The sequence below is a fragment of the Lissotriton helveticus genome, chromosome 10 (assembly GCF_964261635.1).
Source record: "Lissotriton helveticus chromosome 10, aLisHel1.1, whole genome shotgun sequence".
Classification (NCBI taxonomy): Eukaryota; Metazoa; Chordata; class Amphibia; order Caudata; family Salamandridae; genus Lissotriton; species Lissotriton helveticus.
The window spans coordinates 409,660,934-409,679,391 of NC_136071.1; the positions used below are offsets into that span (position 1 = coordinate 409,660,934).

The 18,458-nt window shown below is 44.4% G+C and overlaps 1 protein-coding gene across 4 annotated transcripts in view; it reads left to right on the top strand.

Annotated features, from left to right (window-relative positions):
* GTF3C1 (general transcription factor IIIC subunit 1) overlaps positions 1-18,458 on the top strand; it is a 2,559,884-nt gene that overhangs the window by 1,376,714 nt on the left and 1,164,712 nt on the right. For all 4 annotated transcript variants that reach the window (XM_078662887.1, XM_078662886.1, XM_078662885.1 and 1 more), the window contains exon 19: positions 3,582-3,759. In XM_078662887.1, the coding sequence (XP_078519013.1) occupies positions 3,582-3,759 (178 nt within the window). The remainder of the gene's footprint in view (positions 1-3,581; positions 3,760-18,458) is intronic.

An 18,458-nucleotide genomic window follows, 5' to 3' on the forward strand; every position in this document is an offset into this window, starting at 1 on the left:
TTTTTTTCATCTGTGTGCCGAAGTGTAAGGTCTCTGTGTGCTGCAACCAAGGCTATGAGTGCCAGTAACCAAACAGCGAGTGTGGGTGCAGCTCCAAATAACACTCCAAATGTTTGCTTAAAAAAGTGAAAAGAGAGTGCATTTCCACATACACAGTGCCACGTGAACGGTCTTAAGGCAGGTTTAAAACTGTCCCACAATTTGAGACCTTGGCAGCTATGTTGCTTCATTTCTTTTCTTAAGAGCTGGGCTGATTGGTGATTGTTTGCATTTGTTGAAGTTTTCATGTTAATTGCAACTCATGACGGGCGATGTGATTAACATGAAAACCTTATCAAATGCTCTCTTAGAGCATGAAAAATAAAATGATGATAACTTAGTTATTATCATTTTATTTTTCGCTGGATCGAGGCTGGGTCAGGGTAGGTCCGCATCAGTAGTTAGTTTAACGCATTTTAATGCTGGTGTCCGCATCACTGCATTAAAATGCATTAGTCCCGAATTCCAGCGCCCCTCTGACAATACTGCAATTGAGGTGCAATGCCAATGAGTCAGCACCAGCACACTAAAATTATCTAACATATATGAGCATGCAACTGTGCCTTCAAATTTAAAATGCTGTGTGTCAGAGATAAAATATTCATGAACAGCACTGAGCAGGCAGGCCAGAGTTTATTAGATCAATTAGCCGTGCCCCATCCAGCCATCCTGTGTGTCTACTCTGGGCGTACCAGCCATCACGTGAGTGATCCCAGGGGCCGGTCTTGCTTGCTGTTGTCCCACAATCGTACCAACCTATTGGTGACCAGAAGCACACACATGCTTTGAAGATTGGACACACTGACGGGTGGTAGCTTTGTTTTTCCTTACCACACCCGCCTGAAGAGAAGTCACATTACCTGAGCCTCTTACGCAGGATGTTATAGTTTTGTAGGCTGCTGGGCCCATTCCCTCCTAAGACCCCACATCATCCTGGACAGAGATTGTTGACAAAACTGTCAACTTCTCAGCCTCTGCCGGGCCCTCTGGACATGTGTACTTTCAGAAAACGGAGGCACTGTATTGGTCTTGTCACATGATCCCAGAACTTGATTGTCGTCAGAGCGGCTTACAAGTGTTTAAGTGTGACTGGCAGAGGTAGGAGACGTGTTTAAAAACAATCTTACAATCCATATTTTCAGACATTCTGTTTCTATGATCTGGGTTTAAAGCAATAATCGCTTACATACTTCAAAATACTTTGTTTTGGAAATAATCTGTTTTATCACACTTTTAAAAATCGTAATTTAACTAGTGTCAGTTGATGAACCTTGCTTTACTTCCCCCAAAAGACACATTTCTTAAATGGACTTTGTGAGATTCAGATTGTTACCCAACCCTTACCTCAGCTACCACCTTCTCCCCAAAGATGGGGTGCCACAGTCTTACTGCCTTGTCACGCGGTAGCTGCTGCTAAGGGCACATTATTTTAGGGATCAAGAATTAGGTTTTTAGGGAAAGGGAATAGTAATTCCAAGTGAACATGATTCAGGACCCCAAGAGTAAAAATGAAGGGCTTTCGTTAGAATAATCTGCATGCTGAACAGAGAAGGGAATTAAAAATCTTTCAACACTAGTATATAAACACAGCTCTGCCGGGGTTTTCTCTCTTCCCTGCCAAACAAACTATGTCCATTGAATTCCCTTTCTTTTCCTAGTCCAAGCACATACATTTTGTTTTGTAGTAACTCTGTCCAATCATGTTGATTCATCTCATGCACTCTAGCTCAGCCATTCTAGTAGCAAGACAATCAAGCAAGACAATCATTAACCCTCGAAATAGTCTGCTTGCTTCATAAAAGCTCCAAACATGACAGTAGTAGTCCCATAGTTTGACTGTTCTACTCAGTTTTCAGCTGCTTCTCCTTAGCCCACTTTAATTCAGTGACTTCTTAGAGTTTATGTTGCTCAATGTGGTGTAGTTTCTAATATGTATATGTTCCCCACATCTTTTTTGCTTGATTTTTCTCGTGAGAAAGTGTCAATCGTGGTCGATGAAATGTCACTCATAAATACAGAGAAATTATGAAAATGTCACGCATAGCAATCTGTAACCTTGGCAGCATTGAATCACCCTGCAGCCCAGCTTTATTAAGAAAATGAAGCAAATCTACAAACATTGAGTGTGCTTTCAGAATCACCTGAAAGCACACACCATGTTTGTAGACTTGCTCCATTTTTTTTCTTAATAGAGCGCAGCTGCGGGTGATTGTGTGCTTTTGTTAAAGTTTTCATGTTAATTGCAGCGCTCGTAATGAGCTGCAAATAACATGAAAGCTTTAAAAAAGGCACACTATCACCCCTTAGCCCATTATACAAAGAACATGCACATATCTACAAACACAGCATGTGCTTTTAGGATCACCTGAAAGCACACTCCGTGTTTGTAGACTTGATGCATTTGTGTTGTTACTAAAGCGCGTCTTTGGGCCAGATTGTGTGCTTTTGTGAAAGTATTCATGTTAATCGCAGCTCATGACGGGCAGATTGTGACGGGCGCTTCAATTAACATGAATACGGAAAAGCACACAATATGTCCCGCAGCCGTACTCTAGAAACAAAAGAAATAAAGCAAGTGTCCCCCCTCCTTGATCCCACGGGCTACATATTCCTCTTGGGAGATGTGTGCGCGCGCCACACACACACCACACTGCGAGCTCTGGGGCACAGATGTGCGTGCATGTGCACCTTAAAGGGAACAGTGCTTGCTACCCTTGATGGTATGTTGCAGCGCTTTTTTGGCGAGTAGCACGCTACTTCAGAACCCATAAAGGATTAGTGGTGAATTGGTATAGTGAAAATATGAAAGTAATTTGAGTGGTGGTTATGTTAGTCAGTTGTTTGGATTGAGAAGGATAGCGAAGGGGTTGAAGTAAAAAGGTTTGCATTTATATAGCGCTTGCTACCGCTACTCTAGAACCCATAAAGTATTATTGGTGAATTAGTATAGTGAAATATTGAATTAATTTGAGTGGTGGAAATGTTAGTCTGTTATTTGGATTGAAAAGGATAGTGGAGGTATAGAAGAGAAGAATTTATAATAGTTTTTGTGGGTTTTTCTTTTGGAGCTCATATCAGTAGGAGGAGGCTTGGGATGAGTAAATGGGAGGTGGAGGGGAAGAGTCAGAGGGAGGGTTTAAAAAAGGCTTGTTTTGGGGGATCAGAATAATAAAAAGAGGTATGAGATGATGCAGGAAGGTGTGAAGTAGGGAAGAGACTCGAAAGGGTTATTTTGGCGATCATACTAGTGGTATGGATTTTGGTATGAATGAGAGAGTGGAGGTAATTGATATATTGGTAGAGGTATGGTATAGGGTGATAAAGAGGCTAGTGCTTTGGAAAGAGTAGTAGAAAGGTTTGAGATGAGTCAGAGTAGAGCTAGAGGATATATTGAGAGCGGTATAGGGTGGAAAATAGGGTAGTACATTGGATATTCTGAATTAGAAGAAAAGTAATATATAAGTAAAAGTAATAAATATGATTACACAAATGTTTTTTAGTACATGATCCATAATAATTTTGGCAATTATTTTTTTACACAGGTATTTGTATATGTGAAAAGAAAGTCATCCATTGTTGATACAACTACCTGTGATCCACACTACAACTTGGCTCGAAGCAGCCGTCCATTTGAAAGACGTGGGTACTTTCTGAGCACTTTGCAAGATGTTGAGACTTTTTGGTTTGATGTACAGTGCGTGTGCCTCAACACTCCCCTAGGTATGTATATAATTTATAGAATCCTTATGCATTATTTTCTTGTCATTAAAGTAATGTTGCCATCTTCAGTGAATTAGAAAACCAAATGCGTAAATAGAAATTGAAGTTGGCTTCCCAGGAGTGCACACTCCTAAAAGAGGACTGCCAAATGAGAGAGTGAAGCCTATTTAAAGGTGAGAACGTTTTTGGTGGTAAGTTGGGTCATACCTTGGAAAAATACTGAAACACTCAATGGACTTTGCTCGTAGTTGATAGCACTTAAACACGTTTTTATCGGTTACACGTTTTTATCGGTTACAGGTGAAGGAACTGCAACTATGCAAGTTTCAGCTGCTATTGTGTCCAATTTGAAGTCTTTAACATAACTCTTGCAGTTCACAATTGTGAATGACTCACCCGTAACTACTATAGCAAATGTAATTTGATAAGTGCATTTAATGTATAGATTTCAGGTCAAAAGCACTTTAAAGTGGCTTTGAAGGGGCTGAATGGTAATGGTCAGCACTTTATAGAACACCCAAAATAATATCACAAGACACATTGCACTTTAAGTAGACGTGTAATGAAGTAAATATTATTCTGCAGGAATATCATCATGAGGACATCGTGCACAAAAAGCTAATTAAATTAACTTTTTCATCATACAATACTTGGAATTTATTCAGTCCAATTATCTACACTATACTTACCTCACTCCCCAGCGTCAGTGGAGGGCCACGCCTCTGTTTTGCCTGTACCCTTGGGGCTTCTGGTGGAGGTCCCTGGTGTGTTCACTGGGCTTGGGGTGTATTGGCCTCCTTCGTATGGCCCTTTTTTTCTCCTGTTGGTGAAGGCTGGGTTACCTCTTTGTCGTTCTAACACATCCCCTTTGGGTAGATGTTCTACCACGATGCTGAGGTTCTCTTCAGCTTAGGACCTGTAACTCCTCCCCTGTTGCGGTGGTCGGGGTTATTTTTCCCTGTCCTGTGACTGGTCCCCTGTTGGGGGTCTTGTGCTTGTTTGAGCTGAAGAGGTGCTCTCGCAGACCCTCCTCCCCCTTGGGGATGGCTAGTTTATCTATTCTACGTTAAGGAATCTGCGGCTAGTAGGCGCTAACAGAGTCCGAGTTACTTACCTTCGGTATCGATGTATCAGATGTAGATGATTCTAGCCGCAGATTCCTTCACAACCCGCCCTTCCTCCTCGTTTCTGCGAGAACCTCTCTCGGTCTTCTGGGCTCGCCTGCTTCAGGGTGGCCGTCCTCTGCGAGAGCCCTCTTTTCTTACTCGCTCCCTAGGGGGATGCTCTTCTTGTTGTTGTTGTTGCTCCATTCCTTCCTTTCTGGTGATTGGTGGGTGAATACCTGGGTATTTTTGCGCCCATGCATTTGGTCTCCAATGTAGGGTTTGTTGTGCCCTGCTTCCTTGTGTTGCTTGCACTCCTGACTCTTACAGTCCTTAGGGTTGAGGTCTGCTGGTTGGGTCTCGCCCCTCAGTTCTTTTAGGATATCCCCCCTGCTGGTGTGGTTGGAGGATGACTTGTCACTGCTCTTCCATTCTGGCTTGGAACCCTTCTTGGCTCCGGGCGATGGTTGCAGACTTCTCCATCTGCTGTGCCCTTTTTCACATGCCTTCTGCCTCTAAGGAAGCTGTTATGTTGGTTATGGACTTGCTTACAGTAGCTGCGCTCAGTTCTTTCATTTAATGGCTTGGTGCCTTAGTACCTGGCACTATTCTGGATAGTGCTGTTCCTCAACCAGATACATTGTTACCTAAGGTAAGTAACTCCTACAATAATGCACCGACGGACCAGATAGTTGGAATTTTAGACAATCAGTTAAATGCTCTTAAACTAATGTTAAGAGAAGGTAGAGGGGACGTGTACATTGTCGGGGGGGGGACTTTAATATTACACTGTGTTCTAAAAATGGTACTAATATATGTGGTATTATGAATGAAGAAGGGGAAAGTGAAACCCATTTCTCACATACACAATATGTGAACATCCTAAATGAAATGGCCTGCGATCTAGACTTAGGATTTGCAAATGAGTTAAGTCTTAACCCAGTGCCCTTCAAGAGTACCTTTAACGGAAGAGGATGTTTTACAACAATAGACTAAATCCTACTTTCTGTAAACTTAGCATCAAAGACGAGTCAATTTATAACACATGACCTCATTCCGGGCGATCACTTCCCTCTGAGCATTTCATTGAAACTGTTAACTCCCCAAACTAAGCATGACCATAAAGTTTTTTATGCCCCCCAACAGATGGAAATGAATATGAAAAACGGTTATGTCCTGAAATGGCTGATGGTCGATCCACTAGAAACAACACAAAAATAGTGGTAATAAGTATTTCAGCAATGGAAGCCATTTTAAATGAAAACACAACACATGAAATAGTTTTGACATCCTTTCAAGATATCACAAGGTCAATAAATGAAACCCTATGAGTATCAAAGAGTAACCTCATAAGAAATCTTAAAGGATGGTTTGACTCAAAGTGCACAAAAGCATATTCCACATTGAAAAGAGTGTCCCATAGTATTCCTAGGAACCCGATTGTATTAAGGGAGGCAAGGAGGGTATACATTAACGTGATCAAAGAACGTAAGAGGGTGTTAAAAGAAGAACTTTGGCAGACCCTCCACGAAACCACTGAGTCTAAGGACGGGGCAGCCTTTTGGAGGGCCGTAAGGGCACCCTTCCTGGACCCAAGGGACACCTCTACCATCAAAGTAGCGATCACAGAAGAGCAGTGGGTGGCACATTTTACAAATATCTTCGGCAACCACAATCCTGTAAACCCCATAGAAATTTTAAACACGGAAGGTGAGGAAAACAATTTATTATGTTCGACAACAGTAAATGACCTCCAAATTACCTTGGATGAGGTAAACAGGGCAATTATGGCAAGTAAGGGGGTAAGGCGCCTGGCCCTGACTGGATTCCCTTAGATCTATATAAGACTAATTTAGACCTTTGGGGGTCCAATACTGACCCAAATAATCATGGCCAGTTGCTCTTTTCAGTACATTGAGACTTGGACGGAATCCATTTTAGTCCCCATTTTTAAAAAGGGAAATAGAAAAGATCCAACATGTTGCATTCTATGGCGAAAATAGCAGGGCGTATTATTGTATTAGAGAGACTACAAGACTAGGCTGAGGAAAATAAAATATCATATTTACAATTCGGATTCCGTAAGGGACTGGGAACCGTAGAACAAAGCCTTTACCTGAGCACCCTCATTGGTAAATACACCTGCCTAAAAAAAGGAAGGCTATTCTTTGTTTTTGTAGATCTAACCGTAGCGTGAGATAGACTCAGCACCTTCTTCCACCTCAAAATAAAGACCATCTATGCCAATTTCGAAGACAACAACCTCCATGAGGAACACTCTCCCACCATCCCCAACCAAACACATCCGGCACGGGACAGCTGGACTGCCCTCAGCAGCGAAGAAAACCTAAGGATTATGAGGACCACCCTCTCCGGGGCTCCCACGGACCCCTACCCTCACCACATCTACCACAAAGCCACAGACATTGCCCTCAAGCTTCAACAAATCATCAACCGCTCTTTTGAGACTGCCTCCTTCCCCAACAACTGGAAACACGATAACATCAACCCTCTCCTGAAAAAGCCCTCCGAGGACCCCACTTACCTCAAAAACTTCAGACCAATCTCCTTACTCCCGTACCCAGTAAAAGTCTTGGAAAAGGCCGGCAATAACCAACTCGCTGCCTTCATAGAAGATAGCAACATCCTCGACTCCTCCTTATCAGGCTTCAAGAAGAACCATAGCACAGAAACCGCCCTTCTCGCTGCGACAGACTACATCTGCTCCCTCCTCGACAGAGGAGAGACTGTGGACCTCATCTTGCTAGACCTCTCTGCGGCCTTCGATACAGTCTCTCCTCGCACCCTAGTCCACAGACTCTACGAAGCCTGAACAAGGCCCTTGACTTTATCCGCTCCCTCCTCGCCAGCAGAACACAATGGAGTCACACTCCCTCCTTTCCTCTCGGAACCCATTCCGACAACCTGCTGAGTCCCCCCAGGGTGCTCCATCAGCCCGACCCTGCTTTTTTTTTTTACAAACTTTATTGATGACTTTAGCATACCACATAAAGTACGAGATGTTCAACATATAGTCTTTTTTCCTTTGACATATGGTACCATATAAGTGTCATATACAGATTCTGCGCATTTTACACTGTGTAACATATAAATTGAGCGACCTAATCTCTAGCGGCATTAGTAGTAATAGTACAGTCGATTTTCAACATAAGCATCATCAAAATAAAGCTGTGTGATTTTACTAGTAACACAACGTAACAACCCCCCCGCCCCCCGACCCCCCCCCCCCCCCCCCCCCCCCCCCCCCAACTCCTGGTCATTCCTACTTCAGTTTTCTTACAGATCAAGGTAACTCACTATAGGTGTATTGCTGTAGGGGCCGACGTGTTCCAGGGTTGGAACGTGTTAGACTGGGTCTCAGGGCCTAGGGGCCAGGAGCCTCCTGGCATCCTTGTGTATTATGGGGTCAAGACAGCATGTGGGGGTGACAAGTCATGCGATCCCAGTCCAAGCAGCATAGCCTCCCAGTCCATTGAAAAGGGTTGTTTCCTCAGCCCCCTCTCTTCCTCCCTCCTAAGAGCTGCACCCTCTGCCCTTACGCATTGAAGCATGTCAGCCTGCCAGGTGGATACCGCCTGACATCTGGGGGATTTCCACCTCATGGTAAGGGCTCTCACCGCCAATATGAGTGCTAGATCTAAGAGCTTTAATCTCACCTTTTGTACCCCTGAGCGCTTGCAGAGACCTATGAGGGGCTTCATCCGGGACCGGGAGTTGCGTAACCGCATTCAGCGAGTGACAGACCCCCCCCCCAGTAATCCCGGAGACAAGGGCCAAACCATAGCATATGAAGAAAACCTGCCTTATCTTCCCTACAACGGGGGCAGCAGTGGGAGGAGTCCGGAAACATGCGATGGATCCGCAGGGGGTAAGATACGATCTATGAAGGACCATCGACTGGATACATTTTAATTTCGCGTTACGCAATACTTTTTTAGGGTGTTCCAGCATACACTTCCATGCCTTGTCAGTAATTTCAACGGTACAGTCCTCAGACCAGTGTGCTCTAAGAAAGGTGAGTGCAATTGCAGCGTGTGCCTTGACGCCTGTTTATAGCCACCGTACTAAATGTCCTCAAGGTCCCATGTAGTATGAGATATACCAGGCTATGCTGTGGGGGTTCATCTTGCTGTCTAATGTAATGTCACCGTAGCGTGTAACAAGTATAAACGTGGTGGTACACCTGTGGCCTGTAAAAAGGAGTCGTGGTCGAGTGTGGTGCCATCGCCGAAGAATGTGCCAACATCCTCCACCCTGCTATCTGTCCAGTCCTGTATTCTGGCCCTCGAAAGTCTACACTGTGGTGTGGGGATTCCCAGGAGGGGGATATTTGTGGCGTAAGGGGACGCTGACGTGGTGTACAATAAGGCTTTCTTCCAGCATTGTAGGGCGGTTTTCAGTAGGGGTGGGCAATCTGGAGGGATCCTAGCCCTCGGTAGTAGCAAGGAATGTAACTCGCCCCGATCAATCCCAGGCGGCGTGAACCCGATCTCCTGCAGGTTTCTCCCCGCCGTCCAATATGATAGCCATTGGAGCTGGCTGGTGTAGTAGTAGCTTCGAAAATCGGGAACTCCCAGCCCTCCACCTCGTGTTTCTAGTTGGAGTTTCCGAAGGCTTATTCGTCTACGGCCAGCCCCCCAAAGGAGATTAACCAGTATAGTATTAACTGTGTTAAAAATGGATTGTGGAAGAACCACAGGTAAATTCACAAAATAATATAATAGGCGAGGCACCATCATCATTTTGGAAATGGCAATTCTTCCCATCACCGATAGTGGCACGGAGGGCCGTTATGGCCCGTACTATGTTGCCCTCGATCTGGTCTGCCTGTGTTCTGTAGACTTGAATACCTAGATATTTAAAGGTGGTGGGAGTTACTGGTATTGTGTAATCGCCAAACTGTAGGTGGGTTGGGTGTTGTGATTCTCGGAAAAAATACGTAGAAGATTTCTCAGGATTTATAGCCAGGCCCGATAGGTGTTCAAAAGTGGCAAAGATGTTGTGGAGAGGGGCATTGTCAACTGTCAGATCCCATAAATACAGTAGTATGTCATCTGCATAGATGGATATTAAGTGATGTACCCCATCAATGGGAATGCCGAGCTGAGTCGCTGAGCCTCTAAGGCCTGTAGCTAATGGCTCCAATGCGAGCACAAACAACAAGGGGGGATAGTGGGCATCCCTGCCTTGTGCCCCTATATATAATATATTGCTCCGAAATGTAGTGGCCTGTGTGTGCTCTGGCTGTGGGGGATGTGTATAATAGACAAACCCATTTAATATACATGTCTGGGATCACAAATCGCTGCAGTGACGCAATCATGAAGTCCCAAGATAGGGAGTCAAAGGTCTGCCTAAGGACCGGTGCGAAGCACCCTGCATCCTGGTACTCCCGAGGGGTGGCCTTCATTACATAGTGCAGCCTTCTTGTGCTTGTGGAAGTACTGCGATTCGGTAGTAACCCACATTGATCACCATGGATTAATGTATTAAGGTGTGGCTGTATGCGAATAGCGAGGGCCTTACTTAGAATTTTGTATTCAGTGAACAGCAAGGAGAGGGGCCTGTAATTAGACAGCTCTAAGCTATCTCGTCCTGGTTTGGGTATTGATGTGACCAGCGCTTGCATAGTGGAATCTGGCAGGCGACCGGTCTCAAAGGCTACCTTATATATCGATTCCAGTGTGGGTACCATGGTCTATGAGTAAGCTTGCTAAAACTCGACTGGGAGTCCATCGATCCCAGGCGCCTTGTTACGATTCAGACCCTTAATTGCAGCCCAAATTTCAGTTTGAGTGATTGGGCCATCTATGTCTTTTAGTACCGCATCGGGGATCACCGGAAATGGAAGATCTTGTAGAAACTGTTAATGGGAGGGCCTTCCACAGGAGCAGGAGGTGCGTAGAGTGCTTCAAGATGATCATAAAAGGCTTTGTTTATTTCTTTTTGTGTATGGACTATATGACCTGCCCGTGTACGGATTCTTGTTATGACTGGCGGGTCCGGCCTATCCCTGACTATGCGGGCAAACAGTGCACCTGACCTGTCTGCGTCTGTGTTTTTCCGTTGAAGAAATGCTCTATGGTCTATTGTCCGCAGTGTCTCTAATATTTCCGCATGGTCTATGTGGGCAGTCTGCAATGCTCCCTGTGAGAAGTTGGCCTGGTATATGATGTCCACTATTCTAGTGAGACACCTTGCACCAGTCCAATCGACCCTTATTGTTGATGGTTGTAAAGTCAACCTATAGAAAGCTATCCTAGTGGTAGCAATGGCGAGCAGTCTGCATGCTAAGACTTCAGGAGGCGAGTTAAGCTAGTTGTTTTACCATTTATAATTTCTTGAGTACCAAATGAAAGCACACCACACAAGGTATATATCAAATATATATGTATTTAATCTAAACACAACCCCTCTGGACTCTTTACGAGGTCAGAGGTAAAAGTACATTACAAGGAACTTAATTAGCATACGATAAGTTGGACAGTATACGTTCTGCCCTAGAGGCCTCACAAGCCATATACTAAAATAGTGGTATAGGAACCACGTCTGGGATAGAAAGCAGGCCTAGGGCCTGTGGAATCGCTGGGGCTTCTAGTACCAATCAAAGGTTAGGATGTAGGAGTCCCACGGGAGTCGCGTGCTATGTCTAAATACAGCCGTGGGTTACCATTGACTTTCTATAGGAAACGTACAAGTTACAAATTTACAATTTAAGGACACTTCTATGATGACTACGATGGAACCCTTTTAGACTTAGACACTCGGAGGACAATACCCTCGAGACTACAAGAGTACTCGTGTTACCTCACCCACGGGAGCCAGGTGCATAGGTGTCTTTTGATGTTGGGTTTCGTTGTCGTTTTCAATTTAGATCTCCAAAGAAGTGCTGCAGGCGACCAGAGGAAAAGTGTCCGGGTGGATCGAAGATCTGAAGAAACTGAAAGCAGAAGGGACAGAGTCTGGGTCACTTGCCAGTGACCAGGATGGCGTTGGGAAGCTGCCAGCCAATGTCGGGTGATTTCAGGTGAAAAGGTGAAGTTTGTCTCTTCAGCCACGTGGTCCAGGAGGCGTCGGCGACGACCAGGAGCTGGATTCGAGCAGTCCCATGAAGGATCTAGTTGACTGCGGTGTATCCGGATTGGACCCAACAAACCTTGGCAAACGCAATCCACGCAAGATGTCGAGATTGGCTTCGGTGCAGACCAGCAAGGTCTGAGGAACTTCTCCTTTGCAGGGAAGTTGGAGCAAGCCTGGAGCAACCAAGGAAAGCAAGTTAAATCAAAGGATTGTCTTCTTGGGGGATCCTATTATTATAGCAAGTTTAGGGGTTGGACTAACTCTAAGGTCCCACCTATGGGAGGACCTGGGTAGGGGTGGTTACACCCCTTCCGCTTTATCCAGTTTCGCGCCAGAGCTGGGGCTGAGTGCCCCAGCAACCGGTTTGAACTGGGGAATGTGTGGAGCACCTAGAGTGCCCCAGGCTTTCTGAAAAGCATTCACTGAATGCAACCCACCCTGCCCCAATACACTAAAGCCTGTCTGGGGAGGTGCCAGCACCTCACTGGACAGGAAACCTATTGTCCAGGACTCCTCTGCCGGAGTTTCGTCCAGCAGCAGGAGGGCAGACTCGTGTCTGTGGCAGCAGCTAGTATATGGTGTGGCTATATCATAGAACAGCTATAAGGAGATGGTTCCGAAAGCTGCAGAGGGGCTCAGCTAATGCTAGGGCACCCTCTCACACAACACCAAGTATTCTGCCTTCAGGATTGTCAAGGCCTGCCATAAGGAGTGACTTATAGGTTAAAATGTATATATATACGCCCGAGAACGCAGTCGCGCTCAGGAACAAAAAAATCAACGCAAAACGCTACCAACGTCGCAAGGCCAGATCCAGAGCAAGAGCCAAATCAGCAGAAGAGGAAGAAAAAGAGTGCAAAGAGATGGAACAGGAAGTGAACCTATTATCTGGAGCTAAGGACGTTGCCCCCTCCATCATTAACTTGACGGACATGGTCCTGTCCGATTCTGAGCTCAACATCCTATCTAAAGGTCTCACATTTTGTCCTCCATGCGATCTGAATTATGCGGACACAAGAATTGATCTTTACAAATTTGTCCGCAAAATCAAGCTACAGAAACACTTTGCTGGAGGAAAACCCCGCAGCAGTGCTACGCGGGTTGAAGCTGGAGACGAGGGATTACAAGCCCGTGACTTGCCTGGCTTGGAAGCCCTAGAGTCTCTCAGATCGGAGCAGTCATCATCACAAACTACATGTGGAGGTGAGCCCAGCAGGGTGGGGGGACTAACGTCTTTTAAACCGCGCTCAACGTTCACACCTGTGATGATGTATGATAATTTGGACATTTTTCACGATGTAGTTGTCAAAGACATCAAGTCATTACATTCCAAGGTGCTCAATTCTAAACGGAAAAAATTTACACAAAATGATCAATACATGCGTCTCATCCAAAAAATTCAGGCCAATGAAAATGTCATCGTCAGACAGGCTGACAAGGGAGGAAACATAGTTTTGTGGCCACGAAAACTATATCTAGAAGAAGCCCTCTCCCAACTGAATGATCTGAACTGCTATAGACATAGTGACATTTCATTGGTCAAAAAAGCTCAGGAAGACTTCCACTCTTTGCTCATGGGGTGGAGGTCCTTTGGCCTACTGAGCATGGATGAGCTGAAATATCTAAAGAATAACCATCCAGTCATGCCAGTCCTATACCTCATTCCCAAGATCCACAAGAATCCTAGTAAACCCCCGGGAAGACCGATAATTGCAGCGTGCGGGGGTTTATTAGAGAAAACAACAGTGTATGTGGACTCTTTCTTGCAGGAATTTGTTCAGGAGTTACCATCATATGTGCAAGATTCCAATGATTTTGTAAGAAAGATACAGGATATAGAGTGGGGTATGGATCTGTGGCTCATTACATTAGATGTCACGTCTTTATATACCAGTATTAATCACCAAGACGGACTGCGAGCCATAGAATTCTACCTAGGATTGCGACCTATAATCATGGCTGATCATAACCGCATGTTACTTTCAATGATCTCATTTTGTTTACACCACAATTTTTTTATGTTTAACAATAGATATTACCAGCAGGTCAGGGGTGTGGCCATGGGGGCCTGTTTCTCTCCCAGTTATGCCTGTCTACACATGGGCTACTGGGAGAGGCAGGTCCTCCATGGCACGCACGCAGACATTTCCAGACAATCTATTGTTAGGTGGTATCGCTATATAGACGATGTGTTCCTAGTCTGGAAGGGCACTCGCCAGGAGGCTGAGCACTTTGTTGACCGCATCAATAAGAATGACTACAATCTGCACTTTACCTCTACCATCAGCAGGGATCAGGTGCATTTCCTTGACATGACAGTCACACCAGGAGCAACACATCTAGAAACAAGGTTGTATCGTAAGGAGACGGCTGGAAACACGATTCTCCACGCCAGCAGCCATCACCCTGCTCACCTTATACGCAGCATTCCGTATGGTGAAATGTTGCGTATACGTCGTTTGAGCAGTACAGAAGCCCAGTGTAACCTGGCTCAGCAGGCCAGTAGGTCCAGATTCCTGGCTAGGGGGTATCAGGCTGCAATAGTGGATAAAGCCATAATCAAAGCTAATGCCATTCCACGTAATCATGCCCTCGAGCCTAAGGTCCACAAAAAGTCCATCACCACTAATGATCAACCAGTCAGATTGATTTGGGCCTTCAATAGGCAACATGCAGCGCTGGGGAAAATAGTTTCCAAGCATTGGAATCTAGTCAAATGTGACCCAGTGATAGGGGATAGAATACCCAATACCCCATCCATCACATACAGGCGAGCATATTCCATGCAGAATGCCCTAGTAAAATCTAGCCCAGAAGTCCTGACCGGTAAAATTTGGTTAGGGAAAAGTAAGGGCTTTAGGAGGTGTTCATCCTGCAAGGCTTGTCAGCATGGATTGAATAAAACCGAATATGCTACCCCATTCACTTCTGTGGCACGTAAAATAAAACAACAACTCACGTGTAAGAGTGAATATGTGGTGTATGTGCTGGAGTGTCCGTGTGCCCTGCGTTATGTTGGCAGTACCAAATTGCAGGTGCACAAGAGGATACTCCAGCACATTAGGGCCATCAATACCAGTGATCCAGCATATCCGGTGGCCCGTCACTTTAAGGAATACCATAACAATGACAGTTCCCTGTTGCGCTATTATGCTATTGACTGTGTTGGCCCTCTTAGGAGAGGAGGAGATAGGGATGGGGCCCTGAGAAAGTTAGAAACCAGGTACATAGTGGAAATGGACTGCCGAGCTCCGGGGGGATTGAATTCCACTGAAGATTTTTACACGTGTTTATGACAATATTATACTGTCATGCACTGTCTTTTGCTCCCCCTGTTGAGCAGTCTGATGCTTCCGAATGGATAATTTAGGTGTATCTGTCTGTCTTGTCATTGAGATTTCTGTTCTTAACAGTATACAGTTTAGAGGTTTGGATGGTTCTTAAGTGGAGTGTAGCCTAGGCTTAGGTTGCACATTGATGTATTAAGAGCTTTCTTCACTTTCAAATGAACTATCCAGCGAGCTCTACAGAGAAAGAGTTGAAGAAAACAAAGTCACAGAGTCACAAAAAAACTTGAAAATTATCACATAAAAATAAGTGCACATGTTAGTCTTCTTATCTCTCACTAGTCACATAAATACATCTGGTTTTAGGTATGGTCCATCCAGGCAATTCTTGAGCACAGGGGATGGTCATAGGGCGGAGGCTGCGATGGTTTCCCCTCCTCTTTTGGGGGGGGGGGTCAACATCTCCTCTGCCCGTGAACTTTCCAGCTCAGTATTTACATATATGTAAACATAATTTGTGTATTAACAATGGGATGCTGCGATCTTGGTATTAGGGCCAAAACATTTATTATTCTTGTTTACTATAGATCTCATCCCGTATCAATGATGTGTTTATCTGTATATTTATTTGCAATATACTGTACAGTCATGGTTTTAACATATATATTTATATATTTATGATACATTTTATGAATTTATTTATATATTTTGTATATATTAGCTCATAAATTGGGTGTTATACATGACTTTTGTACATGATGTATATTGTATATAGTGTATATATTGAGATTGATCCTCATGACGCACATTGCACTTTGCACAACAATATCGGTTTTGACATTTGGATTTATCCAGTGATCTTTTGTTTGTTTACACATTGATGTAATTGCATTTGCACTTTAATGTTATAGTATGGACAGTTATAACATGGCGCTAATTCAGGGACTATCCCGTGATGTCTGTAACTTACAGTCTGTTGTCCGTGTCTATGATAAGTGCAACACGTGACCAAAAACCTACCAATCGGATTGTATTCCCACTTAGCACTAGCACTTTAAAAATTGCCTTTTTCCCAGCGTGCGTCATGTGATCAAGGCCTCTGTGTAGGCCGAAACGTCATGCTGTGTGCCGCTTCCTCGAGGGTACAATAAAGAAACATTGCTCACTGCACCTGAGGTCTCCTCTCTTCTTCCTGCGCAGCGGTCTCCAGCACTGGGCTCCGGGCGAGAGGCAGCAGGGATTGTTTCATATATATATATATATATATATATATATATATATATATATATATATGAGTGAACAAGAGCACTTGTTGCTCGAAACGCGTCGCCCGTTGAGAGGTTGCAAATAAATCTCCCTTGCCGACAGCCTGGGGTCCGTGTCTTCATTTCGCCGTTTGTCCGGAGGTGGTGAAGATTGCTGGTGTGTGTGTGTGTGTATATATATATATTTCAGAGGCGACTTTTCTTGGATATATATATATATATATTCAACACAAGAAAAGTACCAACTCCGTCTTACTTACACGAAAAGACGTTTAATGGTCTGCGCCACAGCAATACATCCACTCCTTTCTCCTTGCGCGTTTCGACGGTCTGGCCGCCTTGTTCACAGGTGGGTGGTTAATATACTCCCAGTGGTCATGTGGTCTGTTCAAAATACTGCAGACCCCACAATGCAACATGTGAGGATCGCCAAAACGTGACTTGCTGCATGTTATTAATACATGCTATATGGCGTTTTCAGCAGCAGTCACGAAAACAAAATTCTGAAACATGATGCTTGTCTTGCAAATAATTAAAGCACAGTGCCCATGTCTGCTGCAGCGCTGCACGTTATTCCTGAAACGCGGTGTCAGTAGGGAGAAGAGTCACCTCTCCCATCTCCCTTTCTCTGCTGCCACTCACCAAATTGCAACGGAAGTCCAAAATTGCTGGTGTGGCAGTTCGAGCGGACCGTGCCCCCTCCATAAAGATTTCCCAAAGTCTTCCATTTTACCAAATCAGCCATCTTTATTGGTAGGTGTGCAGTTCCGCTGTGGCATCATCCGGTGCTATGGCCATGGAACACGTTCGTCGCCGGTGGGTGAATGTAAATGCATGACAGACTGCAGCAGTAAACCACTACCCACTTGGGATTGATTTGGGTGTAGATTGCAGGAAGAACACAGCGATCCACTTGGATTATTACGATGAGGACTCCAAGTACCAGCATGCTCGTGTTGGACACGCCCACCAGGGCGGGAGTAAGAACTCAAAACTGTTATGCCGCATTGCTCGCCTGTTGGCCCACAGCCCCTGAGGAAGTGATCGTTATCACGAAACGCGTTGGGCATTGATGTTTTGTGGAGCACTTGTGAATTTCTGAACATTGCTTTTCACCTACCAATAAAGATGGCTGATTTTGAACTTACCTGAGGTGGATGTCCTTACAGCAGGCAAACTTTGCGTTTGGATGTATATATGTGTATATATGTATATGTATTTGTATATATGTATATGTATGTGTATATATGTATATGTATGTATATGTATGTATGTATGTATATATGTATGTATGTATATATGTATATATATATATCGTATCCAATTTCTTCTCCTTAATGAAGAAAACCGCACACCAAGGTAGGCAAAATTTGTTATTTATTTTCCGTTACAGTGCAGTGTCCACACCCAACCACCACCTACACGTTTCAGCCCCCACGGGTCTTGCTCACGGCATGCGAGTCCTTTCTTTGTGTTCATATTTATAGTCCACCCATATTTGCCTATTAGGAGGCATTATGGGATTTGTAGTTCCATTCACATTTTTCACCTTAGAAGGGTCGGTTTCTTTGATCAAAGGGCGACAGTTCTTCGAATGTTTGTTTCTTTGTGTGACTCAGTGTCAGATATTCCCCGGGTAGGATGATTCCGAGTAATTGAGCTTTTCTGTTGGTATCTCGATTGCGAGGTCTGAAATAACATTTTTACACTTTTCATTGTTATTGTGCTTGATGTTCTTCATTTATTTCTTTGTTGTGTCACATTTATTTTAATGTCTATTGATTAGTATCTTTCAAGGTAATTACTTCCCAACTTTTTGTTATTTCTTTCTTCATAGCTTTTTCCAATTGCACAAATAATTGTTTAAGATTCTTTGTCTCTGTTTGTACTCGTTGTCGGTGTGCCCTTTTGAAACATTGTTTCCGCCTTCTGTTGCTGTTTCA